This window comes from Beta vulgaris, chromosome 7 (assembly GCF_026745355.1).
Source record: "Beta vulgaris subsp. vulgaris cultivar EL10 chromosome 7, EL10.2, whole genome shotgun sequence".
In the NCBI taxonomy this organism is placed as follows: Eukaryota; Viridiplantae; Streptophyta; class Magnoliopsida; order Caryophyllales; family Amaranthaceae; genus Beta; species Beta vulgaris.
In genome coordinates this window covers 6,657,648-6,677,129 of record NC_079208.1, presented here as the reverse complement: position 1 = coordinate 6,677,129, position 19,482 = coordinate 6,657,648, and the positions used below count along the sequence as shown (strand labels likewise).

The following is a 19,482-nucleotide window of genomic DNA, read 5'->3' as shown; positions in this document are numbered from 1 at the left end:
TTTTTTTGGAATGGAGGAAATGGAGAGAAAGGGAAGGGAAAAGGAGGGGAACAAGTTCCTTTGTTTGGATAAGGAATTGGGGGAAGGAAGGGGAGGATCTGCTTTTCCTCTAACAAACATCATCCGTCCCAAATATAATGCTTTATGTAAGAAAAGGTTCAGTCCATAAACATCAGTCCAGACAAAGTGTTAGTCTCCTGAAGTGCAAATATATGATACTAAGAAGCTCATGATAATGTCTGTTATCTTTTCCTCCTTTAGATTTCCTCATTGATTTATTTGTTTTCTTCCTACAGGCATGTTGCGTGGAGTATATAATACTCGAGAGTGATAATTTATCATCGTTGTTCCCAAATGCTCATTTGACACTTCTTGGTTACGAGTTGGGTTCCCACCACCTGTTTGCATTAGCAGCCACCCTTGCTGTACTTCCTACTTGTTGGCTGCGTGATCTGAGCATTCTGAGCTACATATCTGGTACGGAAGTGCTGCATGCCTTTCTCGAGTGATGTCTAAACTTTGTGCATATATAATACTTATATGTGGAAAGTCTGCATCTGTCCCATTTCTCTCTATTATGACACTTATTTTGCTATTCCTTTGTTTTCAGTTGGTGGAGTAATTGCATCAATATTGGTAGTCTTATGTTTATTTTGGGTTGGCTTAGTCGATCAAGTTGGTTTTGTTGGTAAAGGAACAACGTTAAATTTGTCAACCCTACCAGTCGCAATTGGTCTTTATGGCTATTGCTATTCGGGACATGCTGTCTACCCCAACATATATACTTCAATGGCAAACCGAAGCCAATATCCAGCTGTTCTTCTCACTAGGTAACGTTTATGTACTGATCCTTTTCTTACATAATGCTGCTTGTTTTATTGCGTCTGAAGACGTTCTTTTGTGCTTAACTATATGTGACATATATATATAAATATATGATGTTGCCTCTAATGTTTCTGTGCACAGCTTTGCTATCTGTACGTTCATGTGTGCTGGGGCTGCTGTCCTCGGATATCTAATGTTTGGCGAATCAACCCAATCACAGTTCACACTTAACATGCCCCAAAATTTGATTGCATCCAAGTTGGCTGTCTGGACAACGGTATGGAGTCTAAGAAATCTTCTCTCTCTCTCTCTTCTTTGTTGACAAGAACCTGACCTTGGTTCTCAATTATGATTGCAGGTGGTCAACCCATTTACAAAATATCCTTTACATTGAATATGGTTAAAATTATGCCCATTTATTGCAGCTAGAAGAAGCATCTCTTATGTTTAGCTCTAAATTGAGATGAAATGGGAGGTAGTAGATATGATAAGAGTTTGAGTCATTTCTGCTATTTCTTTGGTGTCTTCTTGAGTTCAGTACAATTATCCCAATACTAATACCAAAAAAGCGCATTTGTCTAAGTAAAATTATTAGTCATTTTCTGAATTTAAACCTAACTTCAATTTAGGCCCTGTTCTTTGGACTTATTTTCACTTCACTTGAGTTAATTTCAATTTAGCTCAGTTTCTCTCTTGGCAATTCAGTTTCTCTCAGTTCATTTCAATTCAGTTTAGTTAAGTTTCTCTCAGTCCAAAAGAATGGGGCCATAGTTGATAATCTCATGATATAGTCATTTTCAGATTGCTCTAGATTTGTTCAATGTTGGCATTACATTTAGAATATATATAAAATTTCGTTAATGAACTTATAGTTTTACCACACTACTTTTTTTCATTTTATTGGATATCTGTGGATTTCTCAAGCATTTTATCTTGTAGATGAAAAACTTTAGCATCCAATTTTCCTTAATTATAACTACATATGCTTTGACCATATCGCCTGTGGCCATGTCCCTTGAGGAATTGATACCGACCCGCCATCTCAAATCTCACATGTACCCGATTCTCATCAGAACAGCTCTAGTGATATCAACTCTATTCGTTGGTCTCAGTATTCCATTTTTTGGTAAGCTATATTAATTGAAGCTGATGATCTTGTGCACTCTTTGGAATTGTACTCCCCTCCATCCATGAATAACATATTGTCTGACCATTGAGATCGCTAACAACATATTTGTAAAAAATATCAAGCTCTAGTGTATTAAAATTATACATTGAGATACATCTAGTAAGAGCTAATTGTTCACTTTTTGATGTTTATGCGGATGAATTTACGGTCAAAGATAAGTTTTGACCCACAAAAGTGAAACATGACAATTATTTGTGGACAGAGGGAGTACAATATTAAGGCAGTTTTTGTTGTTGTGAAACCTGGTGATTGAAGCACTGATTTGCTGGACAACTTTTACCTCCACAGTCCACACTTATACGCACTTCTTACAATGTTTGCAGGTCTAGTAATGGCATTGATTGGATCATTACTTACAATGCTCGTTGTAAGTCCTCCTTCATGTCTCTCTTTGTATCTTTGTTTTTATCTTATACTTTCGTTAGAAGGGCACTTGTTTACGATAACCTTAGAAAAGAACATCTTAAAAATTTCTACTTTTGGCTTGAAGTTTCCAAGACACAAGAGTGTTTAAGTGCAGAGTGTAAGTCTTTTTTTGAAAACCATTAACAGCATGGTCACTAAGCTTGATGCCAAAGTCTGAAGGAGCTAAATTATGGCCTGAACCTTGATAAATTTCTCCACACGCACACTCACATTAGTCACATATACAAGACAATGGGGTGGAAGGGAGGAGGACGACAAGAAAAAAGAAGTATCGACTAAATAGTAATTTCTAGGAGAAGAACATGGAGAACTAAAAGCAAATTAAGAAATCGTTGTTAGATGTTATGGTCAAGCTGTCGGACTTTCAGTCTCTTATCCCTTGTTTGAGCCATTGAACTCATCGCGTGTTCTTGCCTTCTTGCATACTTTTGCCTATCTCTTATCATCAACTTCTGCAGTTGATGCAACTGAGATGGACAGGACATGCACTTGTTGACGTTGGGTGTTGAATCTACTCTGATATTGTGAATCATATATCAGTCCCTGAAGTAGTCACGGGTCACTACATGACCACAAAAAAAAAAAAAATGGTAAGGAGAAATAGTGATTACCACTACAGTAGTTTGAGCTGAGATAAGGGGACCACTAGCTACAGTTTTCTTGTTGCGATAAAGGATACAGGACTTCCTGTCTGACAGGTGAATGCATCTGTCATCTACCTATATCTTTCTGTTCTTCGGGGTTGGGGATGTGGCAGGACTTGGCAGGTTGCCTGCTCAACCGCGTGAAACCTAGACTTAGAACATCAGAACACAAGTATCCGGAACTGCAATCATGCAGTCATACTTACATGGATCAAGTATCTTGGCCATTGGATCACAACCGTAAGTAGCTGGTATATAATTCTTACTCTTCAATTTTAAAATCACAGCATCCATTTCCTTACCAAATTGAGCCTATGCTAACACCATGCTATACGGTGCTGCCAGTGTTTGAGGAGAGAGCAGAGCAGACTGATAAGTGTGGATGCAATGCTGCAAGTTGGCGGCATCCGTGGTATATCATGATGTCATATGTCATTTATATAGGATAAAAAACTAGGTATATGTTGCTTGTGGGCCTAATAGAAAATGTCGTACTTCATTAAGAGTACCTCAAGGTTAGATAACCTAGGTAGATTATATGCAGATATCATCTTAAACGCTGATTTTTGTGTGACTTGATGTCTGGTAAGGTTACAATGGGAGTATTGACTATTGCCTGAGTTTGGAGAGGTATTGATAGGGCTTTAGAAATCTGTAGACATGCTGTGGACTTCATTACTAAACCATGGCTCTGTTGGTGATTTCAAAACTACAAGCACAGCCACACTTTTCCTCACCACCTATCAACAAAGAAACTTTGCAAGTTGTTGGTGATCCATCGACTCCTTCCATGTAACAAAGGGTCAAGAGTAATAGGGGTCTCCCTACATCAAGCCTGTTTTTTCCGAGAACGGTAAGAAAAGGATTTCACTGCATGAAATTGAATATCTAACTAATTTCAGCAATTTGATCGCCAGCCTGCAACTTGGAATGAGGTTCTGCTAGAGAGGATGGAGGAACTCGTGAAGGCAGCATGGGCATGGAATGCCATGGAGGCATGGATGGTGCACGGGATGGGGTGGAGGAGGGGAGTGAAGGCGGAATAGGATTTTATTGCCTCTCCTCAGGCTTTACCTTATAAAATTAGTTTAGCACCACACTAGTATGAGAGTTAAGCATCATGATAAACCAAAACCACAATCTATTTCTATTTAGCATGCAGAGCTTTCAAACTAATTGTTGTCCTTTCTGACTATCTGTAGCAAACACCATAATCAACAATCAGAGTAGTTTGTCACATCATCCTGGCGTCATTAGTTAGTAAATATGCAGTTAGTTTTGTCTAGAACATCGTTAAACTAAATCTAGAAATCCAAAAGGTTGTCAAATAACTAATCATTTATAGTAAAATGTAGCAGGATGCATTATGCATCACACAAGTTAAATTAATTCTTATATCTGTGACCTGATAATTGACTTGGATATAATTGTGGCAGACTTTAATATTGCCTTGTGCTTGCTACCTGAGCATCTTGCGGGAGAAGGTGACTTATCTTCAGGTATAAGAATTTATTTCAATTGATGATTAAATTTCATGTGAAGAGTAAGTACAAATTTTGATGTTAACTGCTCGGCTCCTCTCTCACTCACTTTTTCTTCAAAGTGACTATATCATGAGATTTTTTCAAAGGTGAAGAAAACACAGCTGAATTCTATTAATAAGTTCGATTTTTCATATTGTACATAGTTTTTCGAAGATATAGTTCTTTGTATGAAAACATTGCATGATTTTTTCTTTGCTTTTAACTCCTACATTTTCTTGTGTTCAGGTTTCAGCTTGTGTTTTGACCATCACTGTTGGTGTCATCTCGTCTGCATTCGGAACATATTCTGCTGTATCTCAAATTATCGAGAATCTGATGTGATCTCTTCAAAACCTTAGTATAGTAAAGGTTTCACATCATACTGGTTACATGGACAGTCAATCAATATTGATAATGTCTCTTCACCCAAGCCGGAGACCCTTTTTGCTTGTTTGCCAGTTTTCGTGATCAAGGGTGACACTTCTATATACATGTACTTGTTGCATTCCGTCCAATGTAACGTTTTCTTTACATAAAATCGATTTGACTGTTCGTTCATAGTTATAAAGTCTATGGATGCAGCAGCGGGAATGATTTTGTATACTGTGTAGTGCTACTGACTTTTCTTACTGGCATTAGGCCCTAGTCTTTTAAGCCAGAAACTTTCGATTTTGTAATATTCTTCTTCTGAATTTGTCTGATATGTTTTGCTCTATTCTGTACTTCTTTTTCTGTTTCTTAATGTACTGTTTCATTTCTCAATTTATTGTCTCATTTTTGGATTTTCTGAGTTACTTTTAACTTGTGGAACTTTGTGAGGAAAAAAATTTCGTTATGTTCTCTTCTAGGGGTGTTAACGAGCCAAACCGAGACCGAATATGTCCGAACTCGGCTCAGCTTGAGAATAGTTGAGGTCGAGCTCAGCTCGAGCTCGAAAATTAAGGTTGGCTCGAGCTCGAAAAAATCAAAGCCAAGCTTGGCTTGAGGCTCGGCTCGAAAACTTTGAATTTTAAATACTAAAAAAATTCCAACTTAACCCTCATTAACCGGGATTTGATATAAGTATAGCCCAATGAAGACTTGTCAAACTCTGAATAAAAATGTATTGTCAGACTAATCATCAATAAAATAAATATACAAGGCCAAACATCCATACCCGCCGCCATCTTGATCTATACAAGCCTTTTTAATAATTCATGTTCCTTGTTAGCTATCAGTTGAGTTGAAAACCGATGGTTAAACTGCAAACTATTGACTAACTAAAGTCAATCAGATTAAAGTAAACTGATAACTGAATTGAAACTCAATCAAAAACAAACTAAACTGAAATTAACTGCACGGAAAACCAGTTTAAACTGAACTGAAAATGAACCGAATGTAACTGAAAACTGTTTCAAACTGTTTTAACTGAACTGAATCAAACTGAATAAAACCGTGTTTAACTGAAAAACTGTTTCAAACTATTTTCAACTGAATCGTATAAAACTAAATAAAACTATTTTAAACCAAACCGAATCAAACTGAATAAACAATATTAAACTGTATAGAATAAAATTGTCTCAAACTGAAGTATTTCAAATTTAACAATATGTCAATTTTGGTACATATTTTAAGAGGATCTCAAACGTGTGATTCTGACCTTTAAAATGTCTTTTTCTTTTAAAAACGAACAACATCGAACACTCTCTATGGGCGTGAATTTCAAGAAGCTAATCAAAGTGAGTACCAAGATGTTAATTTTTGGGCAAAGTTTCGGTGCTATCTTAAACAACACTTTTGACCTTCAAAATGATATTTTTTTGAAAAATTGGATGCACCAAGCATTTTTAATAGGTGCAAATTTTGAGAAGCCAGTCGAAATGAGTACCAATACTTGAATTTTTTGGGCACATATTTCAAGATGATATTAAACGGTATTTTTAACCTTCAAAACGACTTTTCTATAAAAGGATGCCACCAAGTGCGCCTTAAAAAGGGTGGGGTGGGGTGGGGTGGGGTGAGGATTTATTTAGCTATTAATAAAGGTTTAATTAGAGTTAATTAGAATTTAATTAACATTAATTAGGTTAATTAGAGGTTATTTCAGTTAATTAGGTTGATTTCAATGGTTTTTATTTTTTTTAAATATGATAGTTAACGGATAACTTGACATTAGGATGATCAAGTCTTTTATTTCCAAAATCTCAGGGTCACCTTGTGCACTTTTGAAACTACGAGGGCACCCGGTGTATTATTGTAAAATTCAGGGGTAACTGGTGAAAAATCCTTATAACCAATACCTAAAAGAATTCCCATTTTAGATTATAATTTTTTTAAAGAATGGTAAATTAATTAGGAGCTAAGAAATAACTACAACTAGAAAAGGGGAACTAATTAATTTGAAATATATCAATGGCGAAGAGAATATGCATTTGAATTACAATCGAAGAACGATTTCACTCGAACCAATTCGATGGAATACTTGGAGATATCACGATACTCATGTCCTGGCGCTCTAAAATGCAACTCACTATATATCTTCAAGTCTTCTCCTGAAGCAGAGTATCGTGTTGTTGCATACACAATACATGACAATCTCTCGATTCTTTCCTTGTTAGTTGAGTTGGGACTCATCATCTGCGTCCCTGTCAAGTTGTTTTGTGATATGTTTATGCTTCTTATATTGTTGTGAACCCAATTCAGCATGATCGAGCAGGAAAATCAAGATTGATTATCATTTTGTTTGGGAGTGTGTTGCTCATGGTGATTTAGTTGTACGTTATGTTCCTACTTGTTGTTTTAGTATGAACACTAAACCAACTACAAGAGGGGGGGGGGGGGTGAATTGTAGTTGAGGGAAATTCTTTGAATTTAAAATGCCGAATGAATGTAACTTAAAATTAAAGAGAAAAGGCACACAAGATTTTACAAGGAAAACTTCCTAGGCCCATAGGAAGAAAAACCTTAACTCCAAGGAATTTTAACTCAACTTTCTTTGCTATAATAGGCCAAAAGAATCTCTCTTTACAAGCTATTAAGGACCTTCTTTGTTCCTCTAGGAACTTGTTCTCAGCCACATATGTAACAGCCCCCATCCTTGCTTATGTTAAATATTAATTAAAAACTATACTTTCTAGCAATAATGGAAGCAAAATCATAATCAAACGTTACGGAGGCTGTCACCTGCTGGAGTCAACCCATTAATATGGCTGAATTGACTCTACGAGCTACACTTAATTTAAACATTCACATTCAAATCTCATGAAATTAGGTTAGTTATTACAAACCCAAAATAAGATTTTAACATAAATCAAACAGTATTCACAAACAGAAGTAAGTCTCAAAATAAGATCATGTTCAAGCTTGCATCTGCTATGATAGTTGAGACATGACTTCACTACAGCCCTTCCACCTGACTACCTGAGCTTGCTTTTCCCTGCACAAAAGTCTGCCCCCACCGGACAGGTTCATAAAACAAAAATCAGCTTACGCTGGTACACATATCAACCCAAAACTAATTATGGTGGCTGAAAATAAAATGTATTCACAATCCAAATTTACTTTGCATAATCCATGTTTTGGAAAACACCATCTTATCATGAATTTCCACAATTCAATGTTTAAAAGATAATCCCAAACTTCTCAATACACACACAAAGTCAAAACGGTTTCTAGTTATGCGTAAGAAGAAGATATCACACAGTGAGGTGCATCGGATGCAAACCTCCACACAATTCGGAGTTAAACTCCTACTATTTACTGCTTGCAAGCTTTTATAGGACATGTCCTCACACATATACACACATTCCTCTTCTTTACGCAAAAAGAATTCAAAACTATTTATCACAATTTCGAAACAGTCACCAATTATGTGATTGAAAGAAAACTATTTGTTACTTCAATAGGAATGAGTGAAGGTGGTTATGACATTAGTTAAATGATACTTTGAGGTGCAACAAGACTTATCAAAATCAAGACTTGATCATACAATCCATCTAGTAAAGAACTTGAGTTATCTTAAGTAAAAGGATGTTTTTAAATTCCGGAAACAGAGATGTACTTAGCTTGAATTCCAATTTGAACATTAAAAATTTATAATAGGAGTTCTTCAACCTTAAACCTACTGAAAATTTCCTCAATTGTAAAGAAAATTATTTATCCAAATTCTCAAACGAAAACTAACATACGTTTGTTTCTAAAACTGCGGTTTTTAAAGTGTAATACTCGTACTTTGGTGTGTCATTGAATAAGAGAAACCTTTAAACAAGTTCAATCTAAAATACAGTAGCTTAGTGATAAGAACCTTTGGTATATTTCCTCAAAACTTCAACTTATCATTTACTAAACATAATCTTATAAAAACATTGAAATCAAGGTAGTTTAGTCACCCTTTTAATGTAAAAATCAATTATCAAATAAGATGTACTTTTTAATCATAAATACCTACACATGAAACCTCTTAACATCACTTAACCTACTGTTTCATCAACCAACTCATTCCAAAATACTTCAAATTCCAATCACACACAAAATTCATGAAAAACATCAAAAATCACATAACTAGTTCTAATGTAGTGAAAGAACTAATTTTTCACTTGATTTATGAACATGCAATGGTTAATCCTTATCTAAGACTAATATACAGTAGGTATTAGTCACCTAAAACCAAGAAAATCCTCCTTAAAATCGTTCTCAATAATTTTACCAAATTTTGTATAAACTAGGTTTCCAAATGGAGTTGTTTTATGTGTACCTTCACTTCTAACAGCAATAATCCGACTTCTCCTTCTCCTTTGGACGAGATTTTTACTTCTTTGGAATACTTAAACACCTGAAATATCCACACAAAAATTCATAAGGATTGACTTAAGGAAAGTACTTCAATTTACCCAAACAAATCAACATACCTACTGTTTTTCTGGTTGAAGAAGATGGTTCTTTTTCTTGAACTTCTTGGCCACTAAATGGTAATCTTTTTGCTTCCCAATATGCTCCTATATGTATAGAACATGAATCAAGCTTTGCATGCAATGTTTTATAGAGGAAAATGGAAGAAAACGAAGGAAGAAACCAAGCTCTGCAATCTCGCAGGAGCTGGCGAGTGAGAGGAAGAAGAATGGTGAGTTCTGGGCAGCAAGATTTTGTTGTGATAATGTGCTGAAATTTTTATGAGGTGTTGGTATGCATGTGAACTAAGTCTGGGTATATTTTATATCTCGTGATCTCTTCTTCAATAAGCCAAATGAGGTCTTTGTTCCTACTTGATCCTCTGCAGGAATTTATGTTCTTCTTTTGTAATATCCTAAGCCTAATTTTTATATTAAATTGCCTATTAGTGATCTAACTTTCCCAAAGATGATTATTTTACTCAAAAACATCCATAACATATACTCCTTAATTTATCTTAGCCCATATATATTAAAGAACTCCAAAGTCCATTCTATTATGCACAACCACCAATTTGCCTAATAGTTGAACATGATTTCTATCTTCCACTAGTCCTCAATTTCCACATCTCAACTGCTTAAAATAATATATCGATACTAAATGTTCCCATGTAACTTAGTAATATCATTATCATTATATAATTCTTTCTAAGTACTAATTACACACAAGCACAAATTATTTTTACACACAGCTTATCATACGTATCATCTACGTACGATCACATTTAAATTTCACGATTTAAGTTATTTAATCATATACTAATCTTTTATTATTTACCGGCTGTTACAACATAGTTCCCCCTGAACTGATGACACTCACTTTGACTTCACTCGAAGTCTTCTCTTTTCTCTATTTATTTTTCTCAAGGATATTCTCAGATTTTTCTCTCACCCAAATACTTAAGGTATAACAAGGAAATGTAGAAGAAAAATACAGGAAAAAACTTTCCCAAATTAATGATTATCTTTGTGCTCGAAAGTTCTATCTTTTCTTCAAATAATTTCTCCCTTTTATAGCTTCTCCAATTCCCCTTCTCATGCGCTTATGAAGCTCCACTTTCTCCATGATGCACACTTGTAATAGAGGGAAGATCATGGCTCGATTTTTGCTCCACTTCCACTATTTTTGCAACGGCTATAAAATTCCACCACTGCTATCCGCTAGTGTGGGAGTGCTGCGAGATTATTAGGGAGCTCACAACAGTTAGTTGCACATTCATAACAAATGGTTCATGTAGTTAGCGAGTTTCAAGCAAGTAGTTCTTCCTTTTATGCATTACTCGCTCCAACTGATTTTTGCGCAACATCTTTATGCCATGCTTGCTCTAACTGTTTTTCAAGCCACAACAACAACAACAACAACAACAACAACAACAACAACAACAACAACAACAACAACATATCTAATAACTATAAGAATCATGCATTGATACAAATATTCTTTAGTTAATAAATCATTAAACATACTTTATGATAAAACTCAAAGTGTATTAAAAAATAATATATTGACTTAAATTATAAGATATTTCTCTACAAGATATATTAAATAAACATTACATTATTTTTGGTGTTTTATAATTTTCTAAAAATAAAATCATATTACTACCTAAGTATTTGGCATCATCAAAACATGAAATATAACACTGCTGAGTAACAAATTGCTGGCACTCTTCAAAAAGCGCATCAAGAATGAAGTACGAATTTTGCTTTATTTTGTAGCATAAAAGTGTTCTTTCTATCATGTATCCCCCTAAACCATACCTTTCCATGGGTAAATCTACAATATTAGATAGTAAATTCTATAATTAGAATTATAAAGGGTATGACGAAGATGATAGGTTGTTATGTTGTTTTCCTAAAAAGATCGTGGAAATGTTTATGTTATAAGAACATATATGATGTATAAGAGAATTCAATAACCATATTATTAACATTAGAATGATATAGGATAGAGTTACACACATTCTTTTCCGTGGCTCGCTCATTTGTCCAAACTTGAGTCTTTTGACGGAAATGATTATAAACGTTGGGCTCAAAAACTGCTAATTAATGTTCTTTGAACAGTTGGACATCGATTATGTTCTGTTTAAGGATTATCCTGCTGTTATTACTGCTACAGGTGATTCATCTTCTTCTCCTTCTGCTACTGTTATTAAGCAGAATGAGGATCAAATTTTAAAATATGAAAAAGATAATAAAACTGTTCGTTTCCATCTCATTAATCTGATGACAAATAATCTTTTTGATCTATTCATGGTGTATAAGTCATCTAAACTGATTTGGAAGGCCCTTGAGAAAAAATATGGGGCCGATGATGTTGGGAAACAAAAATATGTTGTCGAAAAGTGGTTGGCTTTCCAGATGGTTGATGACAAACTGGTCATGGACCAAGTTCATGTCTACGAAAATCTGTGCGCTGATGTTTTGAATGAGGACATGAAAATTTGCAAAGTCTTTCAGGCTAATGTATTGCTGGAAAAATTTCCTCCTTCCTGGAGGGAGTTCTGTAACAATCTTAAGCATAGGAAAGAGTTTATGTCTCTTCAGGAACTAATCAGTCATATGAAAATTGAAGAGGCAAACCGCATCAAGGATAATCAGGACTCTGTTCTGGTTAATGTTACCAAAGCTAATCTGGTGGAATCTGTTGCTGCTTTATCAGGTTCCGATAAGTTTAAGGGTAAAGGTGAAGGTCTTCAATAAAGGTAAGAAGCAAGGAAATTCAACAAACCGAATGGTAAGATTCAAAAGAGGACTGTTCAGCTATGTATGCGGCAAGCCTGATCATAAGGCTTATCAATTTCCTCAACGCCAAGGGTCTGTCCAAAAGGAAACACCTCAGGCTAACCTTGTTGTATCTGATGATATTGTTGCTGCTGTGGCCGTTGAAGCAAACCTGATCGAGCATAGTTCTGATTGGATGTTGGACACCGGGGCTTCAAGGTATTTCTGCTCAAATAAGGAGCTTCTCCATGATTTCCAGGATGCAACAGAAGGTGAGTGCGTCTACATGGGCAATGCAACAACTGCTGGAGTGCTTGGACAAGGAAAGGTCACTCTAAAACTTACCTCTTGAAAAACCTCTCCATCCCTTTCAAATGTCTTGTATGTTCCTACTATGTCGTAACCTAGTGTCTGGTGCCTTGTTAAACAAAGCTGGTTTGAAAATTGTTTTTGAGGCTGACAAGGTTGTAATGACTCGTGGTGGGGAATTTGTGGGGAAAGGGTATTTAAGTGGGGGTTTGTTTATTTTAAATGTTGCTTCTTCTGTTCCTGCTATTAATAAAACTGTTTGTGGTTCTGCTTATATTGCCGAGTCTTTAAATTTATGGCATGGTAGATTAGGACATGTGAATGTTGCTTCTATTAAGAGACTAAGGACCTTAGCTTTAATTCCTAATCTGTCCTCAACAGAGTTTTCTAAGTGTCCAGTTTGTGTTGAAGCAAAATTTACTAAGAAACCTTGCAAAACAGTGACTCAAAGGACCACCCAACTTCTAGAATTGGTTCATACGAACTTAGCTGACTTCAGAACACTAGAAGTAGAGGAGGAAAATTCTGGTACATTTCCTTTGTTGATGATTACTCGAGGTTCACTAAGTTATACCTTCTTAAGGCCACAAGTGAGGAAGAAAAAAGCTTTTATAAAGTATAAGGCCGAGGTAGAAAACCAACTTGATAGGAAAATCAAGAGGGTTAGGTCTGATAGGGGTAGAGAGTATGAGAACTTATCTTTGAATGACCATTGTGAGAAATTGGGTATCATTCATGAACTTAGTGCTCCCTATGTACCTCAACAAAATGGTATAGCTAGCTGAACGGACTGATAGGTCCTTCAAAAATATGATGAATGCTATGCTTTTAAGTTCTAGGTTGCCTGATGAAATGTGGGGGGAAGCAGTTCTTTCAGCTTGTCATGTTCTTAACCGAACTCACAAAAGTTAGATAAGACCCCTTATGAGCTATGGAAGGGTTATCCTCCGAACTTGAGTTTCCTTAGAGGTGTGGGGTGTCTACTAAAGTTGGGCCCTGACTATAAAAGTCAAACATTGGACCAAGACTTTTGATGCTGTTTTATTATTATGCTCATGCTGCTTATAGATTCATGTCTTTGAGTGATAGGTCTATTTGTGATACAAGATGTGAGTTTTTTGAACACGTTTTTCCTTTGAAAAAAGGTGATATTGCATTTGTGCCTTCTTGTTCTTCTCCTGCTGTTGATTTATCTACTTGTTCTACGCATGATGTTGTTCTACCTACTAGCTAGTGATATTCCTACTGGTTTGACTTTGAGTTGTAGTTTAGTTGACATGCATGCTAGTAGTTCCTCTGTTGTAGATGAGCCTAGGAGAAGTAAAAGACCTAGAGTAGCAAAATACTTTGGTTCTTTGTTGTGATGAAAAGGGATGAATTGGGATTAAAGAGTTCTCTGTATAGGTTTTATTAAGTTTGTTTTGTTTTTGTTTCTGGTTTGTTCTTCTAGTAGAAGTTTTTTACGGCTTTAAGTTACTTATAGTTTAATTTCAATGGTTAATTTGAAGGGAATGGAGGACGATCCTAGTCTAGGTCTATCTTCTTATACCAATCAGTTTCTTGGATGAGGAGGATAGAGTAATTTGATGATTTCTTGGATTTAAGGATAGAGTAATAGGATAGAGTATTCTTCTTATACCACCTAATGGTGGCTATTCAATATGTGACCTTATTGAAGAAGAATGGTAATTCTCTTTTCAAAGTAACTGAATTTTGCAAAGCTTATGAGACATATATATATGAATGCTATGAAGTGTCATTGTGTTAACATATCTGCCATTTATGAAGAGTATGATATGCTCGTAATATTGATCCTAAAATCAAAGCGTCGCTTATTTCTCTGCAATTGAACATCACAACGTGTGAAGTCAAACTGAATCTGTATAAGGAAGCGACCAATTCATGTTCCTTGGTGTTAGCCTGTTAGGGGTTGTCAAGAGCAATGTGAAAGCTCTTTTTAATTAGGCAAGGTGTGGCTCTAACAAAAATTAGAAGTTTTAAAGATGCTTATTATGTTGACTTTAGGGTAGCTAGAGAAGTTGAACCAAAAAATAGGCGATTTCTTAAAAGATTGCAAGTCTCGAGGCTATCCTCTTTTAGCTTCCTAGGATTGAGGATGTTGTAGGTCAAGACCTGGTGCTTAGCGGTGTAGCTCCACATGATGCTACAGGTACCCCATTGCGGAACCCTCGACTCAATGTCATAGTTTTCGATGTCCACGAAGAGATCAAGAGAAATTTCTCTTTGGTGAACAACAATGATGCAGTCATGGCCAATCAGGACACGAAGTGGGTAGAGGAGGCTCCTTCAGATTGCTCTCAATGTGCGGGGTCTCGTTGTGCATAAAACATTGATCCCCTTAGTACATAAAATAAACTCATCCTCGCGCCTCATAATTTCAGAATTAGATTTAGAAAATTTAAGGAAATGAAACTAAAGTAATCCAAATCAACCCCAATCTCTGTCAAATTTGAAGGTCCGCACTTTCACTTCAAAAACTGAAAATTTGAAGGAGCCCCCCCCCACCCCCACACAATTCCAAATAGCAAGTCGCGCAGGTCTCTAATCCGACTTTCATTGAGGAACGGGGTCTTTCGCTGTAATCTCACATCTGTCATCGAGTTCGAAAGATGAAAATAGGACCAATATGCATATTCAAGAAGTGCAACACCATGAGATAAGTATTTGTACCTCAAGTAACAGAATTTTGAGTGCAGGTATTCAAGTGCATGATAAACTCCGTTGCTCGATCATTCACTCAAGGAAGACAACGCAAAGGCGAAGCTTATGAGCAAGAAGGTAAGAAGCTCAATTTCAAGGCGACGAAGACCAATTGGAAAAGTTGTTCTCCAGCCCAATCTTAGGTCTAGAAAGACTGTTTAGAAAAGATCAAAAAAGGTTACACCCCTCATGTTGGATCCAAACAGGAAAGCGATGCTCCATTCCATCAGACCTCCCTTATCATGTTGGGAAAAAAATATGTTAATCTTGTTTATTCTTGTTTTAATGTCTGTAATTTGTCAGCGTCTCGGTATAGTCGAGGGATCCCAAACTCTAGCGAATGTTGCTAGCAAAGATGCAATGATCCCCTAGAATGTCCTTAGGTTATATTTTGAGGTTTAATTAATCCATGTTTTCCCGATGTCAAAAAAAGGCAAGGCGCATCTAGTGATTATAAAAAGACGGAGCAAGGTAGTTTTAACATTTAAGGTGAGGATAACACGGGCTTAGTTAATTAATTTGTACATCATAATATGCTCTCAATATTTATATGTTTGTTTCATTGAGACTAGAGGTGTTAACGAGCCAAACCGAGACCGAGGCTAGAATTGCTCGGCTTGACTCAATTTTACTCAAACTCGAGTCGAGTATTGAACTTTTCGAGCTTAAATTTTCTAGTTTAATTTATATTTAAACTGAAACTTGAATTAAAAAAGAAATAGTACATATATTCTATAAATAAGTTTAGACTACTTAATTTGACTTTTTTCACAAGTATGGTGCAAAACTTAATTATAACTTTTCATTTAATTTCTATAATATGAAAAATAATATATTTAAAACATATTCCGAGCCTGTACCTACGAACTTTTCGGATCGAACTTTGCTATGCTCAACTCTAAAAATTTTTGAGCCGAGCTTGAATAGTTAAGTTGAGACATAGGTCCCTAACCTCACCCGATTCATTTCTTTTTAGACATCTCAGAATAAAGATGAAGTGAATTATCTTGAAACATCAAGACAACTATTCCAGAGATAGCTAGATAGCATTATTAGGCCTTACGGCTATATGCCATAAATCATGATCAAGCATTTGATGATCGTTCTTATCCTGATGTGATGCTTGTTCTAATATATTGTTTTCCCTAATGTTAAGTATATCATGTGCTTCTTCTCATACAACTAATGCAGTATTATCAATTATGAATCAGACTACTTTAATTTGCGATAATATATGCAAACTACTCACCAACTCATCTTTGATATATGAGTACGTTAAACAAGCAAGTACAAATAAATTTGAGCGAAGATCTAGTTGGTACTAGCTAAATAGTTGGTAGAGTACAATTGGAGTTTTCTCCTTCGAGTTGGGCTATCAGAGCATATATTTTGGATTATGTTTAGGAAACTTCCTGAACTGCTATTATGCGAGTATTGCTTTGTGGCACAATAGGACAGTTGTAAATAATAACTAGTTATTAGGCTCGGGCTATGCCCCGGCCGGGTAAGAAATTATTTTCTAGATTTATGAGGAACGAAAATCAGGAAATGAAGCATTAATTTAACAAAGTCCATTTATGACAGCGTACTTTCTAGTACGACAAATAGTTGCTAAAATATATGAAAATTGCATCAGATGCTTATCATTAATAACTGATCTGTACTAATCACATATATACGTACGGTGTTCCAGAGATTTAGATATAGAAATTTACTAGTATCTGCTCCTAATACAACAAAACCTAAACTATTAGAAAAATTGATACAGTTGTCATTTAACTTTTGCAAGCAATGCAAAGAAAGAGACTAAAAAATCTCCATTTTTTTTGGCTGCCATTTAAGACTCAACAGTCTTTTGAGACTGAAAAATGTAATGGCCGTCAAAATAATATTCGTAATTTATGCCTTCTTTCACGCTTTAGTCCTTGTAACTACGTAATATTTTGGCATGCGTGATCAATGAAATTATGAAGATTATTGTACGGAGAAATGAAAATCAAAATATCGTGTGCCAACTATTTGCACAATATTTGACAAAATAGGAGTCAAATTGAACAAAGGACAAAGTAATGGCGTTGTTTGTCATAATAATCTCACTAGGTAGCTAAATTTGTGATGAGGTATGATAGAGCAATTGTGATTGACATCTTGAATCCAATCAATATTGTATGCCAACTAGTAGCATTTTCCCACACAAATCTCTAGTAACGTATGTTAGTGTGGGTGATAAGGCGCTCCTCCTCAAGCAGGAGATCAAAAGGTTCAAATCTTGATTAATGTGTGTTAGAGGATATAATTTAATAATTAATTTAAACTTTTAGTTGAGTTCATCCTTTGACAAATGAATCAAATTTATGTTGGAAGGTGTCTAGGAACAAAAATACTCGTATCTAATAGTGAAATACTTGGTGGTATCCATTTTCTCTTCTTATTTTGTTTTAATTTGTCAATTTGGTATATGAAACTGTATATATGGTATCAATATGTGTATCAATTAAATCATTAGTACCAATTTTATAAAAATTCTAGATGATCAATTACATCATTTTCTAGACTAATTCTGCAATTTTTTTTTGAGTTGGTATTGAAAGTGGAAACGACCAACTAAACCACTTTAGGCTTCAATTTATCGGCTATATGTAATCAAAATTCTACTCCATCCATCCCATATAAACCAATATAGTTTGACGGCACAAGGCTTTATTAGCTTTATTTGACTTCTTTCTTTTATTGTTGGTAGATATTTTTTAGTTGTGGTTAGTTGATCTTGGGGCCTCAACTTTTTGTAGTAAAAGTGTGGGTGGGGCTTTAAATTTATTCGTGGAGTTTTAATTTTCATGAAAAGAGAGAAATTTCTATATTGGTGGGACATGGTTTTTTTATACTAGTGATCATGGCAGGAAGTGTATAAATCAATGCGTGTCAGAAGAAAATAAGAAATAAATTGATTAAAATGGGACATAAGGAGTATCGGTCCGGTCCTCGGTCCACAAAAATTTCCGATTTCGGGTTTTTAGTCCGGTCCGGACCAGTTAGACTGGAATTTCTATTATTTTCGTAAAAAAAAGTTTAAATATTTAAAAAAAGTTTAAAATTGTAGAAAGTTAATTAGAAATTTAAAAACCTACTATCTATTACTTTAAAGTTATTGTTATTAAAAATATTAATATCTAATTTATAATATATTTAAAAATATATATTTTTGTTTTTTTTTAAAATATAGATTCCGGTCCAATCGGTCCAAGGTCGGACAAGACTTGAAAAATTCCGGTCGAGACCGGACCGGACCAGACCGGCCGGACCGGAATTTTTCCAGTCTTTTCCCGGTCTAAAAAAAAAACAGATTTTGGTCCACTGGTCCAACCGGTTCCCGTCGTGGACCGATGTACAACCTATTAAGGAGTACAAAATAGGCATTGAGAGTAGTTGAATATTAATTAAACCACTTTCAAGTACAAATTCAACATAGCAAATTACTTTAATACCCAAAATAAATATTAACTTAGTTTATCACATTTAAATACCTATAACTGCTCATCTAAGAATTGTCGTCTGTACCCTGATGAAAACTACCTTATATTAGCGAGGGATACTTCTGCTAGAAAATAACGGAATTAATAAAATAATCATTCATCTTTCTCAAGGTGACATAATGAGAAGATAGATTAGCAATCAACGATCAAAGTCTGAAGAGTACATATTGCATCCAGTACTTATTTGGGTAGAGATTTTCCAAGTCATTATTTATAATTTTCCAGGCATATATATATATATATATATATATATATTATATATATTAATATATAATATATATATATATCACATGGGAATGCTTCTTATATGAGAAATAAGAATAACTTTCAACTATACGATTGGATTAGATTTACAACACTTGTTCATTAGAGTTACCTTCGTCTTAAAAAAATTTGAGCCCAAAAAATTTTTTTTTTCAATTTTTTTTCTAATATTCTTTTTTTTTTTGAAGTTACATCACTTTTTCATTAGAGCTACATCACTTATTCATATGAGTTATATCGCGTAAAATTCTTTCTCATTTATCATGTAATAAGTATACATTATTCTCATATGAACTATATATATATATATATATATGTATATATATATATATATATATATATATATGAGGCAGTGGCAATGTGTATTTTAATTTGCTCCATTTACATCGAATTATTGGA

General features: G+C 34.9%; 2 protein-coding genes across 3 annotated transcripts in view; both read left to right on the top strand.

Annotated features, from left to right (window-relative positions):
• LOC104898514 (amino acid transporter AVT1C) overlaps window positions 1-5,369 on the top strand; it is a 79,190-nt gene extending 73,821 nt beyond the window's left edge. For both annotated transcript variants that reach the window (XM_057396133.1, XM_057396134.1), the window contains exons 7-14: window positions 297-477; window positions 611-830; window positions 967-1,102; window positions 1,184-1,207; window positions 1,810-1,951; window positions 2,338-2,381; window positions 4,521-4,583; window positions 4,854-5,369. In XM_057396133.1, coding sequence (XP_057252116.1) covers window positions 297-477; window positions 611-830; window positions 967-1,102; window positions 1,184-1,207; window positions 1,810-1,951; window positions 2,338-2,381; window positions 4,521-4,583; window positions 4,854-4,949 — 906 coding nt within the window. In that variant the 3' untranslated portion in view covers window positions 4,950-5,369. The remainder of the gene's footprint in view (window positions 1-296; window positions 478-610; window positions 831-966; window positions 1,103-1,183; window positions 1,208-1,809; window positions 1,952-2,337; window positions 2,382-4,520; window positions 4,584-4,853) is intronic.
• Window positions 5,370-11,581: 6,212 nt separating this feature from the next.
• Window positions 11,582-12,235, top strand: LOC125491733 (uncharacterized). Its single transcript, XM_048633826.1, has one exon. The coding sequence runs from the start codon at window positions 11,582-11,584 to the stop codon at window positions 12,233-12,235; it is 654 nt and encodes a 217-aa protein (XP_048489783.1).
• Window positions 12,236-19,482: the final 7,247 nt, after the last annotated feature.